Here is a 22,569-nt window from a genome sequence, read left to right as displayed (position 1 = left end):
CCAGTGTAGGGAGTGTGGGATCAGGGACACTGCCAGTGTAGGGAGTGTGGGATCAGGGACACTGCCAGTGTGAGATCAGGGACACTGCCAGTGGAGGGAGTGTGGGTTCAGGAACACTGCCAGTGTAAGGAGTATGGGATCAGAGACACTGCCAGTGTAGGGACAGTGGGATCAGGGACAATGCCAGTGTGGGGAGTGTGGGATCAGAGACACTGCCAGTGGAGGGAGTGTGGGATCAGGGGCACTGCTAGTGCAGGGAGTGTGGGTTCAGGAACACTGCCAGTGTAAGGAGTATGGGATCAGGGACACTGCCAGTGTAGGGAGTGTGGGATCAGGGACACTGCCAGTGTGAGATCAGGGACACTGCCAGTGGAGGGAGTGTGGGTTCAGGAACACTGCCAGTGTAAGGAGTATGGGATCAGGGACACTGCCAGTGTAGGGAGTGTGGGTTCAGGGACACTGCCAGTGTAGGGAGTGTGGGATCAGAGACACTGCCAGTGGAGGGAGTGTGGGATCAGGGGCACTGCTAGTGTAGGGAGTGTGGGATCAGGGGCACTGCCAGTGGAAGGACAGTGGGATCAGGAGCACTGTCAGTGGAGGGACAGTGGGATCAGGGACACTGCCAGTGTAGGGAGTGTGGGATCAGGGGCACTGCCAGTGTAGGGAGTGTGGGATCAGGGGCACAGCCAGTGTAGGGAGTGTGGGATCAGGGGCACTGCCAGTGGAGGGACAGTGGGATCAGGGACACTGCCAGTGTAGGGAGTGTGGGATCAGGGACACTGCCAGTGTAGGGAGTGTGGGATCAGGGACACTGCCAGTGTAGAGTGTGGGATATGGGGCACTGCCAGTTTAGGGAGTGTGGGATCAGGGACACTGCCAGTGTATGGAGTGTGGGATCAGGGACACTGCCAGTGTAGAGTGTGGGATCAGGGACACTGCCAGTGTAGGGAGTGTGGGATCAGGGACACTGCCAGTGTAGGGAGTGTGGGATCAGTGACACTGCCAGTGTATGGAGTGTGGGATCAGGGACACTGCCAGTGTAGAGTGTGGGATCAGTGACACTGCCAGTGTAGGGAGTGTGGGATCAGGGACACTGCCAGTGTAGGGAGTGTGGGATCAGAGACACTGCCAGTGTAGGGAGTGTGGGATCAGGGACACTGCCAGTGTGAGATCAGGGACACTGCCAGTGGAGGGAGTGTGGGTTCAGGAACACTGCCAGTGTAAGGAGTATGGGATCAGAGACACTGCCAGTGTAGGGACCGTGGGATCAGGGACAATGCCAGTGTGGGGAGTGTGGGATCAGGGACACTGCCAGTGTAGGGAGTGTGGGATCAGGGACACTGCCAGTGTAGGGAGTGTGGGATCAGGGACACTGCCAGTGTAGAGTGTGGGATATGGGGCACTGCCAGTTTAGGGAGTGTGGGATCAGGGACACTGCCAGTGTATGGAGTGTGGGATCAGAGACACTGCCAGTGTAGAGTGTGGGATCAGGGACACTGCCAGTGTAGGGAGTGTGGGATCAGGGACACTGCCAGTGTAGGGAGTGTGGGATCAGTGACACTGCCAGTGTATGGAGTGTGGGATCAGGGACACTGCCAGTGTGGAGTGTGGGATCAGTGACACTGCCAGTGTAGGGAGTGTGGGATCAGGGACACTGCCAGTGTAGGGAGTGTGGGATCAGAGACACTGCCAGTGTAGGGAGTGTGGGATCAGGGACACTGCCAGTGTGAGATCAGGGACACTGCCAGTGGAGGGAGTGTGGGATCAGGAACACTGCCAGTGTATGGAGTGTGGGATCAGGGACACTGCCAGTGTAGGGAGTGTGGGATCAGGGGCACTGCCGGTGTAGGGAGTGTGGGATCAGGGACACTGCCAGTGTAGGGAGTGTGGGATCAGGAGCACTGCCAGTGTAAGGAGTATGGGATCAGAGACACTGCCAGTGTATGGAGTGTGGGATCAGGGACACTGCCAGTGTAGGGAGTGTGGGATCAGGGACACTGCCAGTGTAGGGACAGTGGGATCAGGAACACTGCCAGTGTAGGGAGTGTAGGATCAGAGACACTGCCAGTGTAGGGAGTGTGGGATCAGGGATAATGCCAGTGTAAGGAGTGTGGGATCAGGAACACTGCCAGTGTAAGGAGTATGGGATCAGAGACACTGCCAGTGTAGTGAGTGTGGGATCAGGGACACTGCCAGTGTAGGGACAGTGGGATCAGGGACACTGCCAGTGTAAGGAGTATGGGATCAGAGACACTGCCAGTGTAGGGAGTGTGGGATCAGGGACACTGCCAGTGTAGGGACAGTGGGATCAGGGACAATGCCAGTGTGGGGAGTGTGGGATCAGGGACACTGCCAGTGTAGGGAGTGTGGGATCAGGGACACTGCCAGTGCAGGGAGTGTGGGATCAGGGACACTGCCTGTGTAGGGAATGTAGGATCAGAGACACTGCCAGTGTAGGGAGTGTGGCATCAGGGATAATGCCAGTGTAAGGAGTGTGGGATCAGGGACAATGCCAGTGTATGGAGTGTGGGATCAGGGACACTGCCAGTGTAGGGACAGTGGGATCAGAGGCACTGCCGGTGTAGGGAGTGTAGGATCAGAGACACTGCCAGTGTAGGGAGTGTGGGATCAGAGACACTGCCAGTGTAGGGAGTGTGGGATCAGAGACACTGCCAGTGTAGGGAGTGTGGGATCAGGGACACTGCCAGTGTAGGGAGTGTGAGATCAGGGACACTGCCAGTGTAGGGACAGTGGGATCAGGAACCCTGCCAGTGTAGGGAGTGTGGGATCAGGGACACTGCCAGTGTAGGGAATGTGGGATCAGAGACACTGCCGGTGTAGGGAGTGTGGGATCAGGGACAATGCCAGTGTAGGGACAGTGGGATCAGGGACACTGCCAGTGTCGGGAGTGTGGGATCAGAGACACTGCTAGTGTAGGGATTGTCAGATTTGGGTTAGTGCCAGTATGTTTAAGTTCCTGACTGGGAAGCATCATGTGTGGCAGGGCTTTCGCCAGCAGGTGGGACTGTCGGATCAGGCAGGCATTGAATTGGCCGACAGTGTCAGCTAGGTGCTATTTGGGAAGATATTGGGATACTTTATCTGCCCAAACCCAATAGCGGAATTTTTAAGCTCTGTTTGTTCCTGTGTGCGCTTCAGTCTTGCTCGGGCCGAACGAAAGGGTTAAACATCGCTGCTCCTGCCAGTGTTATAAATACAGTTCACATTGAGTCAGATCAGTACTGACAGCTGGGCGAGTGAACAGCCCCGTTCAGCTTCCGCACACTCATTAATCTTCATCAGCGTGTTTGCTCCTCACTTCCAGACCCCTCAGCGCTGCGGAAACAAATTCTTCAGCTTGCGTGTTGGGATATTTCAAATGCTCCCTCTCGATCTTTTGCACCCTGAGGTACACATCAAGCGAAATAATAAAAAGCAACGATTCCCTCCCTCTCAGGATTGCTTAAATCTGGGCCACAGAGTGAGAGAGCAGTCTCCCCACATGGGAGCTTCCCCGTGCTGCTCGCTTACACGTCCTACTGTCCGCCTTGAGAACTGCACTGGCAGAGACATTGTTGCCTGATCGTTTCAAAGGTTTATTCTCATTACATATTCTTTTTCTGTCCTAATATTTCCTGGAATAATTCAGCGCAACATCGTGGGTGAGGATGGGAGCATCTGGATATTATCGAATGACGAAAAAAACCATACATTTCTATAGTGCCTTGTCACATAGCCAAAGCATCTCTGTTGCACTTCCCACAAAGAATCCCCCTGAAGTGCAGTGACTGTTATGTACATAAATACATCAGTCCCTTTTCTGTGTCAGCCACATAGGCAGCAATGAGATGAATGACTAAGTCAGCCAGTGACTTGGGCATATAATCCAGGCGAACACTCCCAGTGCAGTACTGAGGGAGTGCTGCACTGTCGGAGGTGCCGTCTTTCGGAATAACGTTTAACCGAGGCCCCGTCTGTGGTGGTTCATGTGGGTTTTGAAAGCCTCACAGTATTATTGGAAGAGGAGCAGGGAGTTCTCCCCCGGTGTCTTGGCCAATATTTATCCCTCAACATACGTCACTAAAACAGATTAACTGGCCATTCGTCTGATTGGTGTTTGTGGCGTCTCGCTGTGCTCCGATTAGCTGCCACGTCCAGCTACATAACAACAACTGCACTTCCCAATAACTCAGCACTTGTAGACGTTTCTGAGAGACAAGCTAAGCAAATTCAAGTCTTTCTTGCTTTCATCTAAAGAATAGCACCACTGACTATTCCACACTCCTTCAGTGCTGCACTGGAGTCTGTGATTGGACAATAGTGCTCTCCTTCAGTGCTGCACTGGAGTCTGTGATTGGACCATAGTGCACTCCTTCAGTGTTGCACTGGAGTCTGTGATTGGACAGTACTGTACTCCTTCAGTGCTGCACTGGAGTCTGTGATTGGACAGTACTGTACGCCTTCAGTGCTGCACTGGAGTCTGTGATTGGACAGTACTGTACTCCTTCAATGCTGCACTGGAGTCTGTGATTGGCCAATACTGCACTCCTTTAGTTTTGAACGATTGTGTGCTTGTGTCCTGGAGTAGGACTGAACTTTGACCTTTTCAAGGAAAGACGAGAGTGCTACGAACTGAGCCAAGCAGATCAGGAGTTATTTATCCAGTCTAGTTTATATTTTATGATTCGGTCAATAATGGAGTTGCCAGTCAGCGCAGTGAAACTGGGAGAAAGGCTGAAATGAAGGGTTCTGTTGTCTCTTAATATAGAAGGGACTTGGGTAGTGGTTGTCCACCTGGTAATATCAACATTGTTCTTATTTTCTCTCACAGTCCGAGATGCTTCTGCAGCACCAATCCAACCCATGCATTATAAATAAGGCCAAGAAGACACCACTGGACCTGGCGTGTGAGTTTGGCAGACTAAAGGTAAGGTTATTCACTCTGTGAATTTATTAACACCTTTTAGTGCCCTGTAAATCAGGACCATCCCCGCAATGTCAAAGGTCAAGTCTACCACTCCCATGTCAACAGAAAAATCAGATACAGTATCACAAATGGGGCAGGTTAAGTATCTATAAGAGGACTATTTCGAAAGGACTAAGTGTTGTGATCAAGAGGGGTTGCTGTATAAGAGTGGGAATTGGGAGCTAGGAGTGATGGCGCACACCAGGTGCCAGCAAGGAGTGAGATTTGGCATCGGGATTGAGAAGTGTGGAGAGAATGGGCATCGGAACTGAGAAATGTGGAGCGAGCGGGCATCAGGATTGAGAAGTGCGGTAATGGGCATAAAGGTCAAACCCACCCAAAGATGGGCAGTTCACTTCAGGCCTGCAGGATTGTCTACAGAGCTGGTAGAAAGCTCAATGTCGAGCCGTTTTTAACCGTGGATATTGGTTCGAATGCTTCAGGTCCCAGTTTGGTAGGCTGAATTTTGTTTTCTCATTTTTAATTTTCTCCCCTTCTCTTGACCTCTTCAGAGTGGCCCAGGAGCGAGGAAGGCCCTGCTCGGGCCTACTGGGAAAATTGGCCTTTTTAAAAAAAAAAAATGAAATAAATGAAATGAAAAGTTTTCTCTCTATTTTATAAGAAGGGGGAGAACTAGGAATATTAAGCATTCACTCCCTAGATTTCACTTCCCCGCTAAGTGTAATACAATCCCATGAGTTCTCACCTAATGTAAACTTTTCAAGGTAAGTTTTCACCTTTAGTGCTCTCTGTACAGAGCTCCACTCTCCACGAGTGTATGTCGGGTGATTCCCACGCTCCCAGTGGGGAAACTGCATTCAAAGGTAGCTACATATGGCCACAGGACCCCTATAAAATTCTGTCAGGTCTGGACAGACTAGATGCAGGAAGGATGTTTCGGATGGCCGGGGAGTCCAGAACCAGGGGTCATAGTCTAAGGATAAGGGGTAAGCCATTTAGGACTGAAATGAGGAGGAATTTCTTCACCCAGAGAGTGGTGAACCTGTGGAATTCTCTGCCACAGAGGGCGGTGGAGGCCAGTTCATTAAATATATTCAAGAAAGAGTTGGATATATTTCTTGAGGCTAAAGGGATCAAGGGATATGGGGAGAAGGCAGGGACAGGGTACTGAATTTGGATGATCAGCCATGATCTCATTGAATGGCGGAGCAGGCTCGAGGGGCCGAATGGCCTACTCCTGCTCCTATCTTCTATGTTTCTATTTACATGTTCAAGTTGGTTCCCGCCATTTTCGCGGGGTGGGGGGAGCGCCGGGCGATCAGTAGAGCGCTACGATTTTTGGCCCGCTGTTTTTGTCCGAAAACAGGGACGAAAGTCGGCCCCAGAGTCTATTAGGGGTACAGTAGCATCGTGGTTATGTTACTGGACTAGTAATCCAGAGAACGCAAGTTCAAGTCCCACCATGGCAGTTTGAGAATTTCAATTCAGTTTTAAAAACAAAACCAAGAAGCTGTCCGGTTGTCGTAAAAACCCAACTGGTTCACCAATGTTCCTTTAGGGATTGGAAACCTGCCATCCTTACCTGGTCTGGCCTATATGTGACTCCAGTCCACACCAAATTAGTTGACTCTTAACTGCCCTCCAAAATGGCCGAGAAAGACACTCGGTTGTATCAAGATGGCGGCAGTTTAAGAAGGAGTCCCAGCACCACCTTCTAGGGATGACTAAAAAATGCTGGCCTTGCCAGCGATGCACACATCCCAAGAATGATTTTTTTGTTTTAAAGTCCTCCCTGAACCTTTGGGATTCTGTCACACTCTGCTCGCTTTGTACAGTGGCGCACACTCCCATCCGCTGCTTGTCTGCATCATTTAAATTGAGACGGCTGCGGTCTCCGCTGTCCAGTCAGCATGGTGGGTAGAGGTCAGCTCCATTGCTGTGAAGTGAAACAGGAAAATGAACAAAAAAATAGCTGTTCTTGAAGGAATGAGTGCAACTCAGGATAAGGATTTGAATTTCTGCAGTGTAGTGCACTTTCCTGGCGAGATGGCTTTGATATTGTCAAAGTGATAATCTCAGCGAAGAACTAACTCGTTCCTGACAGCAGACACGAGCAGTTTGAATAAACTGGGTAAATGCTGTGGGATTTGTGCGGAGACAGGGATTCCCCCGGAGAGGCGATGAGATGAATATTAACGAACGATCAAACCCAAAGCTCTGAGCTAGTGGATTGATTCAGTAATACACACAGGCACACACTGTCAGTGTCTGACAGGCAGGCAGTGTTCGTTAAGTGAGAGGATTTGACTTTATTTTGACATTTACTTTTACATAAAAAGACGCAATCTTCTCGGAATGAATGTGCTTCATACATTTCATCTCTGGCACCACGAGAAAGACTCAGTGAATGAGATGCACTGTGGTTTTTGTTTCAAATAGCACGCAGCACGGTTTGAAGACCTCGATGTTTTGACGATATTTATCGCTAAAGTGAATAGTGGAACTGTCTTATAGTGTAGTTAATCTTGATTTTCAGAAAGCTATTGACAAAAAGTTCCGCATAAAAGACTTCTAATGAAACCAAAGCCAGCAAAATCAAGAGTAGGGAATGGGACTGGTTCAAGAAGGTGTTTAAAAATAGGAAATTCAGAGCACTTCTGAGAGGTGTAATGGCAGACTGGGGGAGGTGTTGAGTGGAGACCCGCAGAGATTGGTCCTTGAATCCCTAATACTTTTAATCTACACAACATGGCCTGAATACTAAAAATCAAATGATAGTTTGTCAAATTTGCTGATGACATTAAAATAGGGGGAGCAGCAGAGGAGGAGGATGTAGCGAAATACTCGCAGATTGGTTGAGATTAGTTACGCAACTGGGCAAATGAGAAATGAAACTTAACACTGACAATGGTAACGTATTTCACAAAGGCCGAATAACATGAGTCGTAAGTGTGAAATGAATTCAATTAGGGCAAGGAGTCAGGGAAAGGAACGTGAGTGCAATAGTGAACCGATCACTTTCAATGTCAGGCAATGTGGCAGAGTGAGTTTAAAAAGCTGAAAGAATGTTAAAATAGATCGTGTAATACAAATTGACGCAAGTTACACTGAGGCCTTACGATCCTCTGGTCAGATCATAGGAACAGGAGGAGGCCATTCAGCTCCACGAACCTGTTCCTCCATTCAGTCAGATCATGACAGATCAAGCGTGGAGTATTGTGTTCAGTTCTGGGCACCTTGCTGTGATGGAGAGGGTGTAGAGCAAAGAAACAAGACTGAGCCTATGTGTGACGGGAATGAGCTGCGAGAAATTCTAAGAGAAACTCAAGTTAACATGTCGAGGAAGTATCTCTACATAATAAATTATAAGTCTTGTGCATTGCGTGCATTTCCTGTAAGTCATAGAATCTTAGAATGGTTACAGCACGGAAGGCGGCCATTCAGAAGCACGTCGAGCCCGTGCCGACTCTCAGCTAGTCCCACTTCCCCGCCCTTTCCCCGTAACCCTGCAAATCCTTTTTCCTTCAGATACTTAGCCAACTCCCTTTTAAAAGCCACGATTGAGTCTGCCGCCAGCACCCTTTCAGGCAGTGCATTCCAGATCTTAACCACTCGCTGCGTAAAAACATTTTTTCTGAAGTCGCCTTTGGTTCTTTTGCCAATCACCTTAAATCTGTGTCCTTTGGTTCTCGACCCTTCTGCCAATGGGAACAGTTTCTCTCTACCTACTGTGTCTAGACCCCTCATGATTTTGAACACCTCTATCGAATCTCCTCTCAACCCTCTCTGCTCCAAGGAGAATAACCCCAGCTTCTCCAGTCTATCAACGTAACTGAAGTCCCTCATTCCTGGAATCATTCTCGTAAATCTTTTCTGCATCTTCTCTAAGGCCTTCACATCCTTCCTAAAGTGTGGTGCCCAGAATTGGACACAATACTCCAGTTGGGGCCGAACCAGTGTTTTTTACAGGTTCATCATAATTTCCACGCTTTTGTACTCTATACCTCTATTCATGAAGCCCAGGATCCTGTAAACCCTTTTAGCTGCTTTCTCAACCTGCCCTGCCACCTTCAACGATTTGTGCACATATACCCCCAGGTCTCTCTGTTCGTGCACCCCCTTTAGGATTGTACCATTTAGTTTATATTTCCTCTCCTCATTCTTTCTACCAAAATATATCACTTCGCACTTTTCTGTGTTAAATTTTATCTGCCACGTGTCCGCCCATTCCACCAGCCTGTCCATGTCCTCCTGAAGTCTATCACTCTCCTCCTCACTGTTCACTATACTTCCAAGTTTTGTGTCATCGGCAAATTTTAAAATTGTGCCCTGTACACCCACATCCAAGTCATTAATATATATCAAGAAAAGCAGTGGTCCACGTACCGACCCCTGGGGAACACCACGGTATACCTTCCTCCAGTCTGAAAAACAACCGTTCACCATTACTCTCTGTTCCCTGTCACTTAGCCAATGCTGCCACAGTCCCTTTTATCCCCATGGGCTTCAACTTTGCTGGCAAGCCTATTATGTGGCACTTTGTCGAACGCCTTTTGGAAATCCATGTACACCACGTCAACCACATTGCCCTCATCAACCCTCTCTGTTACCTCATCAAAAAACTCAATCAAGTTGGTTAAACATGATTTGCCTTTAACAAATCCGTGCTGACGTTCCTTAATTAATCCACACCTATCCAAGTGACTGTTAATTTTGTCCCTGATTACTGTACTGTTTCTAAAAACTTCCCCACTACCGAGGTTAAACTGACTGGCCTATAGTTGCTGGGTTTATCTTTACACCCTTTTTTGAATAATGGTATAACCTTTGCAATTCTCTAGTCCTCTGGCACCACCCCCATATCTATGGAGGATTGGAATATTATGGCCAGTACCTCCGCGATTTCCGCCCTCAATTCCCTCAGCATCCTAAGATGCATCCCATCCGCTCCTGGTGATTTATCTACTCTAAGTACAGCCAGCCATTCTAATACCTCTTCTTTATCAATTTTTATCCTATCCAGTATCTCCTCTATCTCCTCCTTCGCTATGTCTATGACAGCATCCTCTTCCTTGGTGAAGACAGATGCAAAGTACACGTTTAGTACCTCAGCCATACCCTCTGCCTCCATGCGTAGGACTCCTTTTTGGTCCCTAATTGGCCCCACCCCTCCTCTTACTCCCCGTTTACTGTTTATATGCCTGTAGAAAACTTTTGGATTACTTTTTATGTTGGCTGCCATTCTATTTGCATACCCTCTCTTTGCCCCTCTTATTTTCATTTTCACTTCTCCTCTGACCTTCCAAATATAGCCTGATTCTCCGATGTATTTGCAACCTGACATCTGTCATACGCACTCTTTTTCTGCTTCATCGTATTCTCTATCTCTTTCGTCATCTAGGGAGCCCTGACTTTAGTTGCCCTGCCTTTCCCCCTAGCTGAACTATTTCCTTTTTAAAGGCAGCCTATTGTTCCATTACAACTTTGCCTGCCAATCTTTGATTCCAGTTTACCCGGACCAGATCCGTTCTCATCCCACTGAAATTGGCCTTCCCCCAGGTGAACATTTTTACTCTAGATTGCTCCCTGTCCTTTTCTATAGCTAATCTAAACCTTATGATACTATGATCACTGTTCCCTAAATGTTCCCCTACTGACACTTGCTCCACTTGACCCACCTCATTCCCCAGAACCAGATCCAGCAATGCCTCCTTCCTCGTCGGGCCGGAAACATACTGATCAAGAAAGTTCTCCTGAACACACTTCAGAAATTCTTCCCCTTCTCTGTCCTTTACACTATTGCGATCACAGTCTATATCAGGATAGTTGAATTCCCCCATTATTACTACTCTATAGTTCTTGCACCTCTCTCCAATTTCTCTGCAAATTTGCTCCTCTATATCTTTCCCACTATCTGGTGGCCTATAGAATACACCTAGTAGTGTAATGGCACCTCTATTATTTCTTAACTCTAGCCATATAGATTCTGTCCTTGACCCCTCCAGGACATCCTCCCTCTCCAGCACTGTAACATTCTCCTTGACCAATACTGCCACAGCACCTACTATCCTTCCTTCCCTATCTTTCCTGAACACCTTATAACCAGGAATATTTAGTACCCAATCCTGCCCTTTTTTGAGCCAGGTCTCCGTTATTGCCACAACATCATATTCCCATGTGGCTATTTGTGCCCGCAGCTCACTTACCTTGTTTACTATGCTTCGTGCATTCACATACATACACTGTAAACCCATCTTAGACCATCCTGTATTCTCTTAGTTTGACCCCACCTAATAACTTACTATTTCTTACTTTACTGCTCTCGGCCTCTCCCAATCCTTTGAGCACTTTATTTCCCCTATCTAATGTTACATCCTGGTGCCCACCCCCTGCCAAGTTAGTTTAAATCCTCCCCAACAGCACTAGCAAACCTACCCGCGAGGATATTGGTTCTGGTCCTGTTGAGAAGCAACCCGTCTGGCCTGTACAGGTCCCACCTCCCCCCAGAACCGGTCCCAATGCCCCAGAAATCTGAAGCCCTCCCTCCTGCACCATTTCTCCAGCCACGCATTCATCTGCTCTATCCTTCTATTTCTATACTCACTTGCGCGTGGCACCGGGAGTAATCCGGAGATTACTACCTTTTGAGGTCATCTCTTTCCTAGCTCCCTCTGCAGGGCCTCATTCCTCTTTCTACCTATGTCGTTGGTAGCGATATGGACCACGACCTCTGGCTGGTCACCTTCCCCCCTCAGAATGTTCTGCAGCTGCACAGTGACATCCTTGACCCTGGCACCAGGGAGGCAGCATACCATCCTGGAGTCACATCTGCGGTCGCAGAAATGCCTGTCTGCTCCCCTAACTATCAAATTCCCTACCACTATTGCTCTCCCACTCTTCCTCCTCCCCTCCCTGTACAGCTGAGCCACCCGTGGTGTCGCAGACTTGGCTCTGGCTATACTCCCCAGAGGAACCATCGCCCTCACCAGTACTCAGAACCGAATACTGGTTGGAGAGCGAGATGCACTCAGGGGACTCCTGCACTACCTGCCTGGTCCTGTTCTTCTGTCTGGTGGCCACCCATTCCCTCTCTGCCTGCACACTCCTTAGATGCGGGGTGACCACCTCCCGAAACGCACTATCCATGCAGCTCTCAGCCTCGCGGATACATCGCAGTGACGCCAGCTGCTGCTCAAGCTCCGAAACCTGGAGCTCGAGCTTCTCCAGCTGACGGCACCTCCTGCACACGTGGCCGCGTCCTGGAGTTCCCACATGGCACAGGATGTGCATTCCGTGGGACTGAGATGCGCTGCCATGCCTCTATTTAATAGACTATTAACTAACTTACAGAAATAAACTTAAGACTAAGGGGGAGAAATTCAGTTGGCTGCACCACCCGTTAGCCCCTTAAGAGGGCGCTAAGTGGGTTGCAAGCCAACTGGCGCCCAGGCGCGGCACTGTCAACGCCTCCTGCTAAATTCCGCGGGACGCTAGTGGTGGCGCTAGCTGTTAGCGCTGCACCACTACCGATGATGTCATCGGTGTGCGCAGCGCCCCGCTGACGCCCCGGCTGCGATATTTGGAAGTGCCCCCTGATTTACTGCCGGACGATATGTCCGACCGGTTCAGGGGGGCCTACCTGCGGCCGGGGAGGCGCAAATTAAAGGAGAGGTGCGGGGCGGCCATTTTTGTTGTTGGCCTCCTGCCAGCACCTGCCTGCGCTCCCGCCCCCGGCCTCCTGAACCCCCCCCCCCACCCGCGGAGTGCCGGCTGCGCTCCAAGAACCCGGCACTTCTCCTCGGCGCCGGGCTCTTTTGCCTGCACTCGCGATCCTCGGGGGCCCAGCTGGGCCCCAGATTGCGCTGCACAAGGCCCCTCCCCTTTAAGAAGGGGAGGAAGGCCTGCAATACCGCAGAGCGACGTGCCGCAGCGTGTGGTGCTGCAGCACGTTGCGCCACGATATTCAGTCGCAGCGCCCCAAGAGGGATGCGGGGCGCCTCCAGTAGCGCCGCGCTTCCCTTTGGGGCGCAACCACTCAATTTCCGGCGGGCGGCCGCGAATGCTTCCGGGGCGCTACTTTTAGCGCCCTGGAGAGGCTGGCGCCCCAAATGGGGCTATACTCAATTTCTCCCCCTAAGATTCTTAAAAGTCGGGCCTACTTTTACCTCCAGCTGCTTCTCTCGCTCTCTTATTTAAAGTCTTTATTCACACAATTATCTATAGTTTTATTAATTAGTTTATTTAGTTACGTTAGAGAGAATAAAGCACTAATACTCACCCAACAATCACCTACCTGCTGTCCTGTGACGTCATTCCTTGCTTTTGCTGTTCTTTTGGAATTTGGCGGCCCCGCGCTCTTTATCCTGTGCTGTCTCCTCTGCTGCCGATTCCTTTCAGTCCGCTGTCCTCAGGCCCCGCGCTCTTTATCCTGTGCTGTCTCCTCTGCTGCCGATTCCGTTCAGTCCGCTGTCCTCAGGCCCCGCGCTCTTTATCCTGTGCTGTCTCCTCTGCTGCCGATTCCGTTCAGTCCGCTGTCCTTGGGCCCCGTGCTCTTTACCCTGCGCTGCTGCCGATTCCTTTCAGTCCGCTGTCCTCAGGCCCCGCGCTCTTTATCCTGTGCTGTCTCCTCTGCTACCGATTCCGTTCAGTCCACTGTCCTCAGGCCCCGTGCTCTTTATCCTGTGCTGCTGCCGATTCCTTTCAGTCCACTGTCCTCAGGCCCCGCGCTCTTTATCCTGTGCTGTCTCCTCTGCTACCGATTCCGTTCAGTCCACTGTCCTCAGGCCCCGCGCTCTTTATCCTGTGCTGCTGCCGATTCCTTTCAGTCCGCTGTCCTCAGGCCCCGCGCTCTTTATCCTGTGCTGCTGCCGATTCCTTTCAGTCCGCTGTCCTTGGGCCCCGCGCTCTTTATCCTGTGCTGCTGCCGATTCCTTTCAGTCCGCTGTCCTTGGGCCCCGCGCTCTTTATCCTGTGCTGCTGCCGATTCCTTTCAGTCCGCTGTCCTCAGGCCCCGCGCTCTTTATCCTTCGCTGCTGCCGATTCCTTTCAGTCCGCTGTCCTCAGGCCCCGCGCTCTTTATCCTGTGCTGCTGCCGATTCCTTTCAGTCCGCTGTCCTCAGGCCCCGCGCTCTTTATCCTGTGCTGTCTCCTCTGCTACCGATTCCGTTCAGTCCACTGTCCTCAGGCCCCGTGCTCTTTATCCTTCGCTGCTGCCGATTCCTTTCAGTCCGCTGTCCACAGGCCCCGCGCTCTTTATCCTGTGCTACTGCCGATTCCTTTCAGTCCGCTGTCCACAGGCCCCGCGCTCTTTATCCTGTGCTACTGCCGATTCCTTTCAGTCCGCTGTCCTTGGGCCCCGCGCTCTTTATCCTGTGCTGCTGCCGATTCCTTTCAGTCCGCTGTCCTCAGGCCCCGCGCTCTTTATCCTGTGCTGCTGCCTCTGCTGTCACACTTATTTCCCGTAATGTTTTCCCTGTCACACTTTGTTGATAACACCCCTATTGTTAGAAAACAGTGCGTCCTCCACCTCACCATGAGCAATGCCACGGGACATCTGCTATTCAAATGTAAAATGGTCCATCAATAAGGCGATCCCAGACCATTACTTTAAAAAAAGCTGGAAAAGTAGGAGCAGAGGACATCAATCTAAAATTGTATCAGGAAGAAATTATTTGTTTAAAGACTGCTAAATGCTTGGCTTAATGGGCCTGAACGGACTGTAGGGTTAAAACCATTGGAGATGGTCAGTTGGATGCTGTGACAGGAGGGTTTGGGTATTGGAGGGGTGAGTCCCAGTGGGCCAAAAGGCCCTTATCCAATTTGTCGTTTCTGATGTTTATAAGACAATACATTTCAAAAACACCCATGGGACATGTGTTAGTTCCAGGAATTGATGTATAGCCTGCTCTAAGGCTAGAGAGTAATTGGGCAGCCGAGGTGTGTCAACCTTGGCTCAGTTGGTTGCACTCTCACCTCTGAGTTAGCAGGTCATAAGTTCAAACCCCACTCCAGAACTTGAATAATCTCGGCTGATTCTTCAGTGTAGTACTGAGGGAGTGCTGCACTGTTGCAGGTGCCATCTTGTGAATGAGATGTTAAATTGTCTGAATGTAAAGGATCCCATGGCACTATTCGAAGAAGAACTGGGGAGTTGTCTGGCCAGCATGTATCCCTCAACCAGCACCACCAAAAGCACATTAACTGGTCAGCCATCTCACTGCTGTTTGTGGGATTATGCAAATTGGCTGCCACATTTCCTTACGTTACAACAGGGACTACACTTCATAAAGTACTTCATTGGCTGTGAGGCGATTTGGATGTGAAAAGCCTGAAATAAATAGGTTCATACTTTCCTGAAGGCCCACACAAGAAGACTGCTTTAGAAATATTACAGCTCATCCTCAAGAAGAAGGGAGAGGCCCACAAGTGAGGGAGGCTGGAGCGGGGCTCTCTATCCTCGATTTCCAGACACAATCGAGAACAGCAACCTCACAGGACCTCACATGCCCCTTCACAACTATTTCCTCTGGATGAGATGTTAAACCGAGGCCCCGTCTGCTCTCTCAGGTGGACGTAAAAGATCCCCTGGCACTATTTCGAAGAAGAGCAGGGGAGTTATCCCCGGTGTCCCGGCCAATATTTATCCCTCAATCAATTTCACTAAAACAGATTGTCTGGCCATTATCACATTGCTGTTTGTGAGAGCTTGCTGTGTGCAATTTGGCTGCCGAGTTTCCCTACATTACAACAGCAACTACACTTCAAAAGTAGCTCATTGACTGTAAAGCGCTTTGGGGCGTCCTGAGGTCGTGAAAGGGGCTATATGAATACAAGTCTTTCTTTCTTTAACACCATCCAAGTATGTTCAACTGTGCCAATAGAATCAATGTATGAATGCAAATACATTGTGAACAAAATGTACAACAACCTAGCCCAATCAATGACTTGTCCAATGCTTAATGGATACTCATTAATAAAATCAATCCTTCCCTCTTGACCCAAATAAAATTTGAAAAAGTAGAATAGGATTTATGTACTGAAACAGTCTGAGTGGAGATAAAACTCATTAAAATCCTGGCAAAGAGGTGGTGATGTTTATATGGATTGTTAAGAATTGGCTATTCCATTCTTTATTTGTTTAGTCTCTCATACCCATCACCATAGCCTGCCAATTTTCTACTGTGGATAGCCCGATAACACCGGTCTCCCTAAATACACAGTAATACACAATCACAATCAGGTCAAAGATGACCTGATCATTGACGATAATCTAGGACTGGCCTGTTGTTGAGGACAATATGGCCGATGGTTAGTCCCAGTTCATCAATCATTGAAGAACTGTTGCATAAACCTGGCTTGTATTCCCTTGACGATAGGAGATTGATCTGATTGAGGTGTTTAAAATGATAAAATGATTCGCTAGGGTGGATAGGGAGAAACTATTTCCTCTGATGGGGCATCAAGAACGAGGGGGCATAATCTTAAAATTAGAGCCAGGCCGTTCAGGAGGGAAATCAGGAAGCACTTCTTCACACAAAGGGTAGTGGAAATCTGGAACTCTGTCCCCCAAAAGACTGTGGGTGCTGGGGGACAGTTGGAGCTTTCAAGACTGAGATCGATTTTTTGTTAGATCAAGGTACAGGAAACTTTCTTTTATCCGGCACCGACGGGACCGACGTGGTGCCGGTTCATCAAAAATTCCGGATAACCGAAAGCTATAGTAAAAGATACGGAGCTGAGAGCTTCATATAAAGCAACAAACCCTGTTGCTTAGCAACAGGTTCAGAACAATGGCCACAAGTTCCAAGCGTCTCTGTAGCTTAGCAACAGCTGCAGCCACACCCTTGCAAAGCAACAGATCGAGGAAGGCAAGTAATAAAACTTACCTGAACCTACTCCTGAATTTTGCCGGTTAACCGAGATTTCCGGTTATTTAGGTGCCGGTAAATCGAAAGTTTCCTGTATCGAGGGATAGGGAGCTAAGGTGAGTAAATGGAGTTGAGGTACAGACCAGCCATGATCTAATTGAATGGCGGAGCAGGCCCGAGGGGCTGAATGGCCTCCTCCTGCTCCTATAATAATGTGTGAGCTACCTGCTATTGACAATTTATTGGGATCGCCATATCACTCAACATAAGCCAGTAATGGATCATCAGTGATGAGGTCCAGCAGCACCAGTTGTTGAATGACGTTTCTACAGTATCCCCAGTCTTTCCTATTTATTTCTCACTCCCATTGCTATCTCTATTTTTTATGCATCCTGCTGCCCCCAAAGGCATTAAAATGAAATAAAGTTGCAGTCCTTGGCCTATTAAACGCACCCTGACTACGCTGTTATCGGTGTTAAGGGATGGAAAGGGAAGGCGTCGCCAGCCCACCAAACCCCGATCCTTCCACAGATCGTGCACAGTTTCCACGGCCACAGATTGCCCCCAGTTTATATCAGTTCTGGAGCATATGATGAATCCCTGTGAAATTTCTCCTGTCCGAGGTGATTGAATTAAACTCCAGTGTCTCAATCTAATGTTAATCAGGCCTCTGACCAGTCGCATTCCACAGAAGGCAGTTCAGTGCTTTCCGCTACACTGGAAGCATTTTGTTCTGTGCAGTATTTAGTTGTATATGTTTAGATGTCTCCCTATAACCTTGACTCCTATTCTTGTCCTGATAGTTTTTCAGTGCTCTCATTAAGGAGTGTTGAGTTTTTTGAGTGCCAGTTTTCTCTCGTCTCCCTTACTTTTCAAAAAGGCACTGGCTGATGCCGGACTCTGGTTCCACAGACACCAAGTGCCCTCTGGTAACTTGCCGGAGTTCGTGCTCGGGGTCCAGATTGCAGACCGTTTGACCATGAGTGCATCATGGCCTAGTCCGACCCATTCCTCACTCGATGCACGCACACATTCCAGGAGGTGCCAGTGGGAAGCCTGGTTGGGCTCCTTACGGTACTGAGGCCAACTGTCAGGCCTCCGACTGCCATCCTGGAGGCAGTCAGTCAACTCACTGCAGAGTGAACTTGGGCTCTTCTTCATTTCAAGGCTTTGTACCACATTGCACGGTACAGTTATCCACTGAGTCCTTTCGGTTTAACTGCTGTTGCTTAGAAACCTGAGGCACGTAACTCCGTCCCACCGCCCCTCTGTTTTTCAGGATGAGATGGGCCAACGGCTGTGTCAGTGGTTTAAGTTGTGCGCAGATATATTGTTAGACACAGAGCCCTGATTCTGCCCACGTTCATTCTTGTCTCGTGTGAGACCTTTCCATGAATGGATTCTCCCTGGCTCTCCAGCCCAGTTCCAGGTGAATTCTCCCTGGCTCTCCGGCCCTGTTCCAGGTGAATTCTCCCTGGCTCTCCGGCCCCAGTTCCAGGTGGATTCTCCCTGCGTCTCCGGCCTAGTTCCAGCTAAAGGCAGAACATGAGCCTTTTTCTCCCCTTCCTGCATGGGATCAGTTTGCAGTCGGAGGAGGCACACCTGGGGCCTAACCCTCGGCTACCAGCAGACCTCCACTCACCGACAACAGTTTAGATTTCAGTTCTCAATTTAACCCTTCCAAAGCCATTGGAAATCTTACTCGCCAATCAAAATGGGAAATTTGTGTCATCCGTTTAGGAAGGCTTTGTGGGGGGGGGAGCGTTGAAATTCATATTGGACAGTCGCACAAGACACTATATATATATATATTCGGCCACCCGTTAAATGCTCCATTCGATATTCAGCTCCATTGACTTCAAGAGGCGGCCCACGCGATTCCGCTCATTTTGCGCTGCCGACCTAGGTGAGTTTCGCCCCCACGGTGAACTCATACGGCAGCAACACTGAGCCCACCTGGGAGTTTACATAGCGAGTACCCGAGCCAGACAGACCAGTACATCCCCCAGGTTTGGTCCCTGGTCAGTGCTGCTCTCAGCTGCTGTAGCAGAAAGGTCTCTAGGTTAGGGAGGGTGAATCACCAGGGTTCTCAACACTGCCCACTGGCTTTTGGTAGGCAGCACCCTTGTGTGGACATCAGTTGAGGTTGGATTGGGCTGGGCCGTGATGCCCCCTGCAGTTAAATAGCCCAGCAACGTTCGCTGGCAAGGCTCACACATGAATAATGGTCACCTGGGACGAGGTATTGGAAGGCAATTCATGGCTCATGGAACGACACGCCAGCAAAGAGACAACCCCATCAGGAGAGAAGAGAAGAGGAGGATAAAAGAGGGAGCAACACTACTGTTTATCATGAGGGTAGTCAAACATTTAGCCCAACACAAAAGAGCATGGCCTGGATCACGATCTCAGGACCTCCCAAAGCGCGTTACAGCCAATGAAGTACTTTTGAAGTGTAGTCACTGTTGTAATGTAGGAAATGCGGCAGTCATTTTGTGCACAGCAAGATTCCACAAACAGCAGTGAAATAAATGATCACATAATCTGTTTTAGTGACGTTGGTTTAGGTATCGGCCAGGACGCCAGGGAAAACTGCCCTGCTGCTCCTCGAATTGTTTATGGAATCTTTTACACCCACCTGAGAGAGCAGACAGGGCCTCAGTTTAACGTCTCATCCGAAAGACGGCTCCTCCGGCAGTTCAGCACTCCCTCAGTGTTGCACTGGGAGTGTCAGCCTAGATTTTGTGCTCAAGTCTCTGGAGTGGGACTTGAACCAATGACCATCTGACTCAGAGGCGAGAGTGCTGCGACTATGAATAATAAAGCTTTGCAGCCTTTGCTGAGGATGGAGTGAGGGTGGGAAAGTCAAGATATGCCGAGGCAGATATTTAAGGAAGAGATTCTGGGACAGGAGGTAGCTGTGACTGACTTTTTAAGTCGGGATCTGCCAGGTTTCCGCCCTGGTGCCGGGACGTGGCTGGTATCGAGCCAGAAAGGCAGCATGGGGGGGGGTGGGGGGGAGGGGGTGGTGGTCCAGTCCCCATCTCGACAGAGACGCAGCTGTCAGCCCTTCACGGTGGCTAAACGGCCTTCCCAGATGGACGAGAGATCATAGTGACAGGAGAACAGATATGTCATAAATCAAACCTCCACCAGTGACGCCATCTGTAAACCTCTGTCTGCAAATTCCGCTCTGAACTGTGGCTCCTCCAAGTTCCCTAACCACCTAAATTAGAGGCTTCATTAGCAACAGCTAGGCCCCGTTAGATGTCAGCATTCAGTCACGCCCCACATTGGATCCAGTCTGGAATCACTGAGCGGGCAGAATCTCTGGAATTAAGGTAGTTAATCTTTGGAGGATTGTCGATGGCTCTGACATGTTTGTCTCTCCCTTGCATTACTCCCCAGGTCGCTCAGCTCCTGTTGAACAGTAATATGTGCGTCGCCTTGCTGGAGGGTCAGTCCAAAGACAGCGCCGATGCCAACTTCACCACACCACTGCATCTGGCGGCTAAGAACGGGCACAAGGACATTATCAGGTACGGCCGACTTATTTTAACGCAAGACCTTGTGTCGAGCCCATACGGTCTGGCCCTGATACAAAATGTAATTAGATTTACGGAGAAATGCATGGATCAGGGTTATCCTTGGATTAGGATGTCTCCACGGAGCACGTCAAGAGGATGGTCGCGTCTGGTTCGGAATTCAAAACTCCAATGAGTTGTGAATCCGTGGCTGACCCTACTGTGTCTCGATGCACTCAACTGCCTCTGTTCTTTAGGTGTGGCTGAGCTTGTATGAGAGGTTCCTTGCAACTCTTAGCCCTTTGAGTCAGCGATTGTGACTGGATCACAGGCTCAACCCACTCTCACATCGAATTTACACCACAGAAACAGAGCATTGGGCCCACCGGTCTATGCGGTGGTTTATGCACCAAATGAGCCTCCTCCTGCCTTACTTCACCTCACCCTATCAACGTATCCTTCTATTCCTTTCCCCCTCACGTACTTAGCTAGCTTCCCTAAGCACTGGAATTCCCTGCCTAACCCTCTCCACCTCTCTCTCCTTTTAAGAGGCTCCTTGACCAAGCTTTTGGTGGCCTGTCCTAATATCTCCCATGTTTCACATTTTGTTTAATAACACGCCTGTGAAGCACCTTGTGACGTTTTCCCACGTTAAAAGTGCTTTATAAATACAAGCTGTTGTTCCCCTTGAATGCCTCGATGCTGTTCGCCTCAAATACTCAAATACTCCACATTCTAACCACGCTAAAAGGTTTCTCCCCTGGGGTGCATTGACCATACCCCAGTGGGAAGGTGGAGATAGCGTGAGGATAGTGGGTAATCTTTCAGTCACCCAGCAACCCTGGTCTGAGCAGAGACGCAATCTATGACTGGAAATTCAGCTGTGGGGAGGGGGCGGGGGGTGCAGTGCGGTTGTTACTAACCCGAACCTTCACCCCTCCACGCTCCCCCTTCGCCAAACCACAGTACTGAGTGGTCCCCAACATGCGCTGTCCCATCAAACGCTCCCAGGGCAGGTACAGCATGGGTTAGATACAGAGTAAAGCTCCCTCTACACTGTCTCATCAAACGCTCCCAGGGCAGGTACAGCACGGGTTAGATACAGAGTAAAGCTCCCTCTACACTGTCCCATCAAACACTCCCAGGGCAGGTACAGCACGGGTTAGATACAGAGTAAAGCTCCTTCTACACTGTCCCATCAAACACTCCCAGGGCAGGTACAGCACGGGTTAGATACAGAGTAAATCTCCCTCCACACTGTCCCATCAAACACTCCCAGGGCAGGTACAGCACGGGTTAGATACAGAGTAAAGCTCCCTCTACACTGTCCCATCAAACACTCCAGGGCAGGTACAGCACGGGTTAGATACAGAGTAAAGCTCCTTCTACACTGTCCCATCAAACACTCCCAGGGCAGGTACAGCACGGGTTAGATACAGAGTAAAGCTCCCGCTACACTGTCCCATCAAACACTCCCAGGGCAGGTACAGCACGGGTTAGATACAGAGTAAAGCTCCTTCTACACTGTCCCATCAAACACTCCCAGGGCAGGTACAGCACGGGTTAGATACAGAGTAAAGCTCCCGCTACACTGTCCCATCAAACACTCCCAGGGCAGGTACAGCATGGGGTTAGATACAGAGTAAAGCTCCCTCTACACTGTCCCATCAAACTCTCCCAGGGCAGGTACAGCACGGGTTAGATACAGAGTAAAGCTCCCTCTACACTGTCCCATCAAACACTCCCAGGGCAGGTACAGCACGGGTTAGATACAGAGTAAAGCTCCCTCTGCACTGTCCCATCAAACACTCCCAGGGCAGCTACAGCATGGGTTAGATACAGAGTAAAGCTCCCGCTACACTGTCCCATCAAACACTCCCAGGGCAGGTACAGCACGGGTTAGACACAGAGTAAAGCTCCCGCTACACTGTCCCATCAAACACTCCCAGGGCAGGTACAGCACGGGTTAGATACAGAGTAAAGCTCCTTCTACACTGTCCCATCAAACACTCCCAGGGCAGGTACAGCACGGGTTAGATACAGAGTAAAGCTCCCTCTACACTGTCCCATCAAACACTCCCAGGGCAGGTACAGCACGGGTTAGATACAGAGTAAAGCTCCTTCTACACTGTCCCATCAAACACTCCCAGGGCAGGTACAGCACGGGTTAGATACAGAGTAAAGCTCCTTCTACACTGTCCCATCAAACACTCCCAGCGCAGGTACAGCACGGGTTAGATACAGAGTAAAG

The 22,569-nt window shown here is 49.8% G+C and overlaps 1 protein-coding gene across 3 annotated transcripts in view; it reads left to right on the top strand.

Annotated features, from left to right (window-relative positions):
• Positions 1 to 22,569, top strand: part of caskin2b (CASK interacting protein 2b) — a 127,428-nt gene that overhangs the window by 41,947 nt on the left and 62,912 nt on the right. For all 3 annotated transcript variants that reach the window (XM_085963318.1, XM_085963317.1, XM_085963315.1), the window contains exons 4-5: positions 4,832 to 4,927; positions 20,203 to 20,333. In XM_085963318.1, the coding sequence (XP_085819444.1) occupies positions 4,832 to 4,927; positions 20,203 to 20,333 (227 nt within the window). The remainder of the gene's footprint in view (positions 1 to 4,831; positions 4,928 to 20,202; positions 20,334 to 22,569) is intronic.

Source organism: Somniosus microcephalus, chromosome 21, assembly GCF_052327205.1.
Source record: "Somniosus microcephalus isolate GS21.2 chromosome 21, FLI_Smic_1.0, whole genome shotgun sequence".
NCBI lineage: Eukaryota > Metazoa > Chordata > Chondrichthyes > Squaliformes > Somniosidae > Somniosus > Somniosus microcephalus.
The sequence above is the reverse complement of the archived record's forward strand: the minus strand, read 5'-3'. Positions and strand labels throughout refer to the sequence as shown.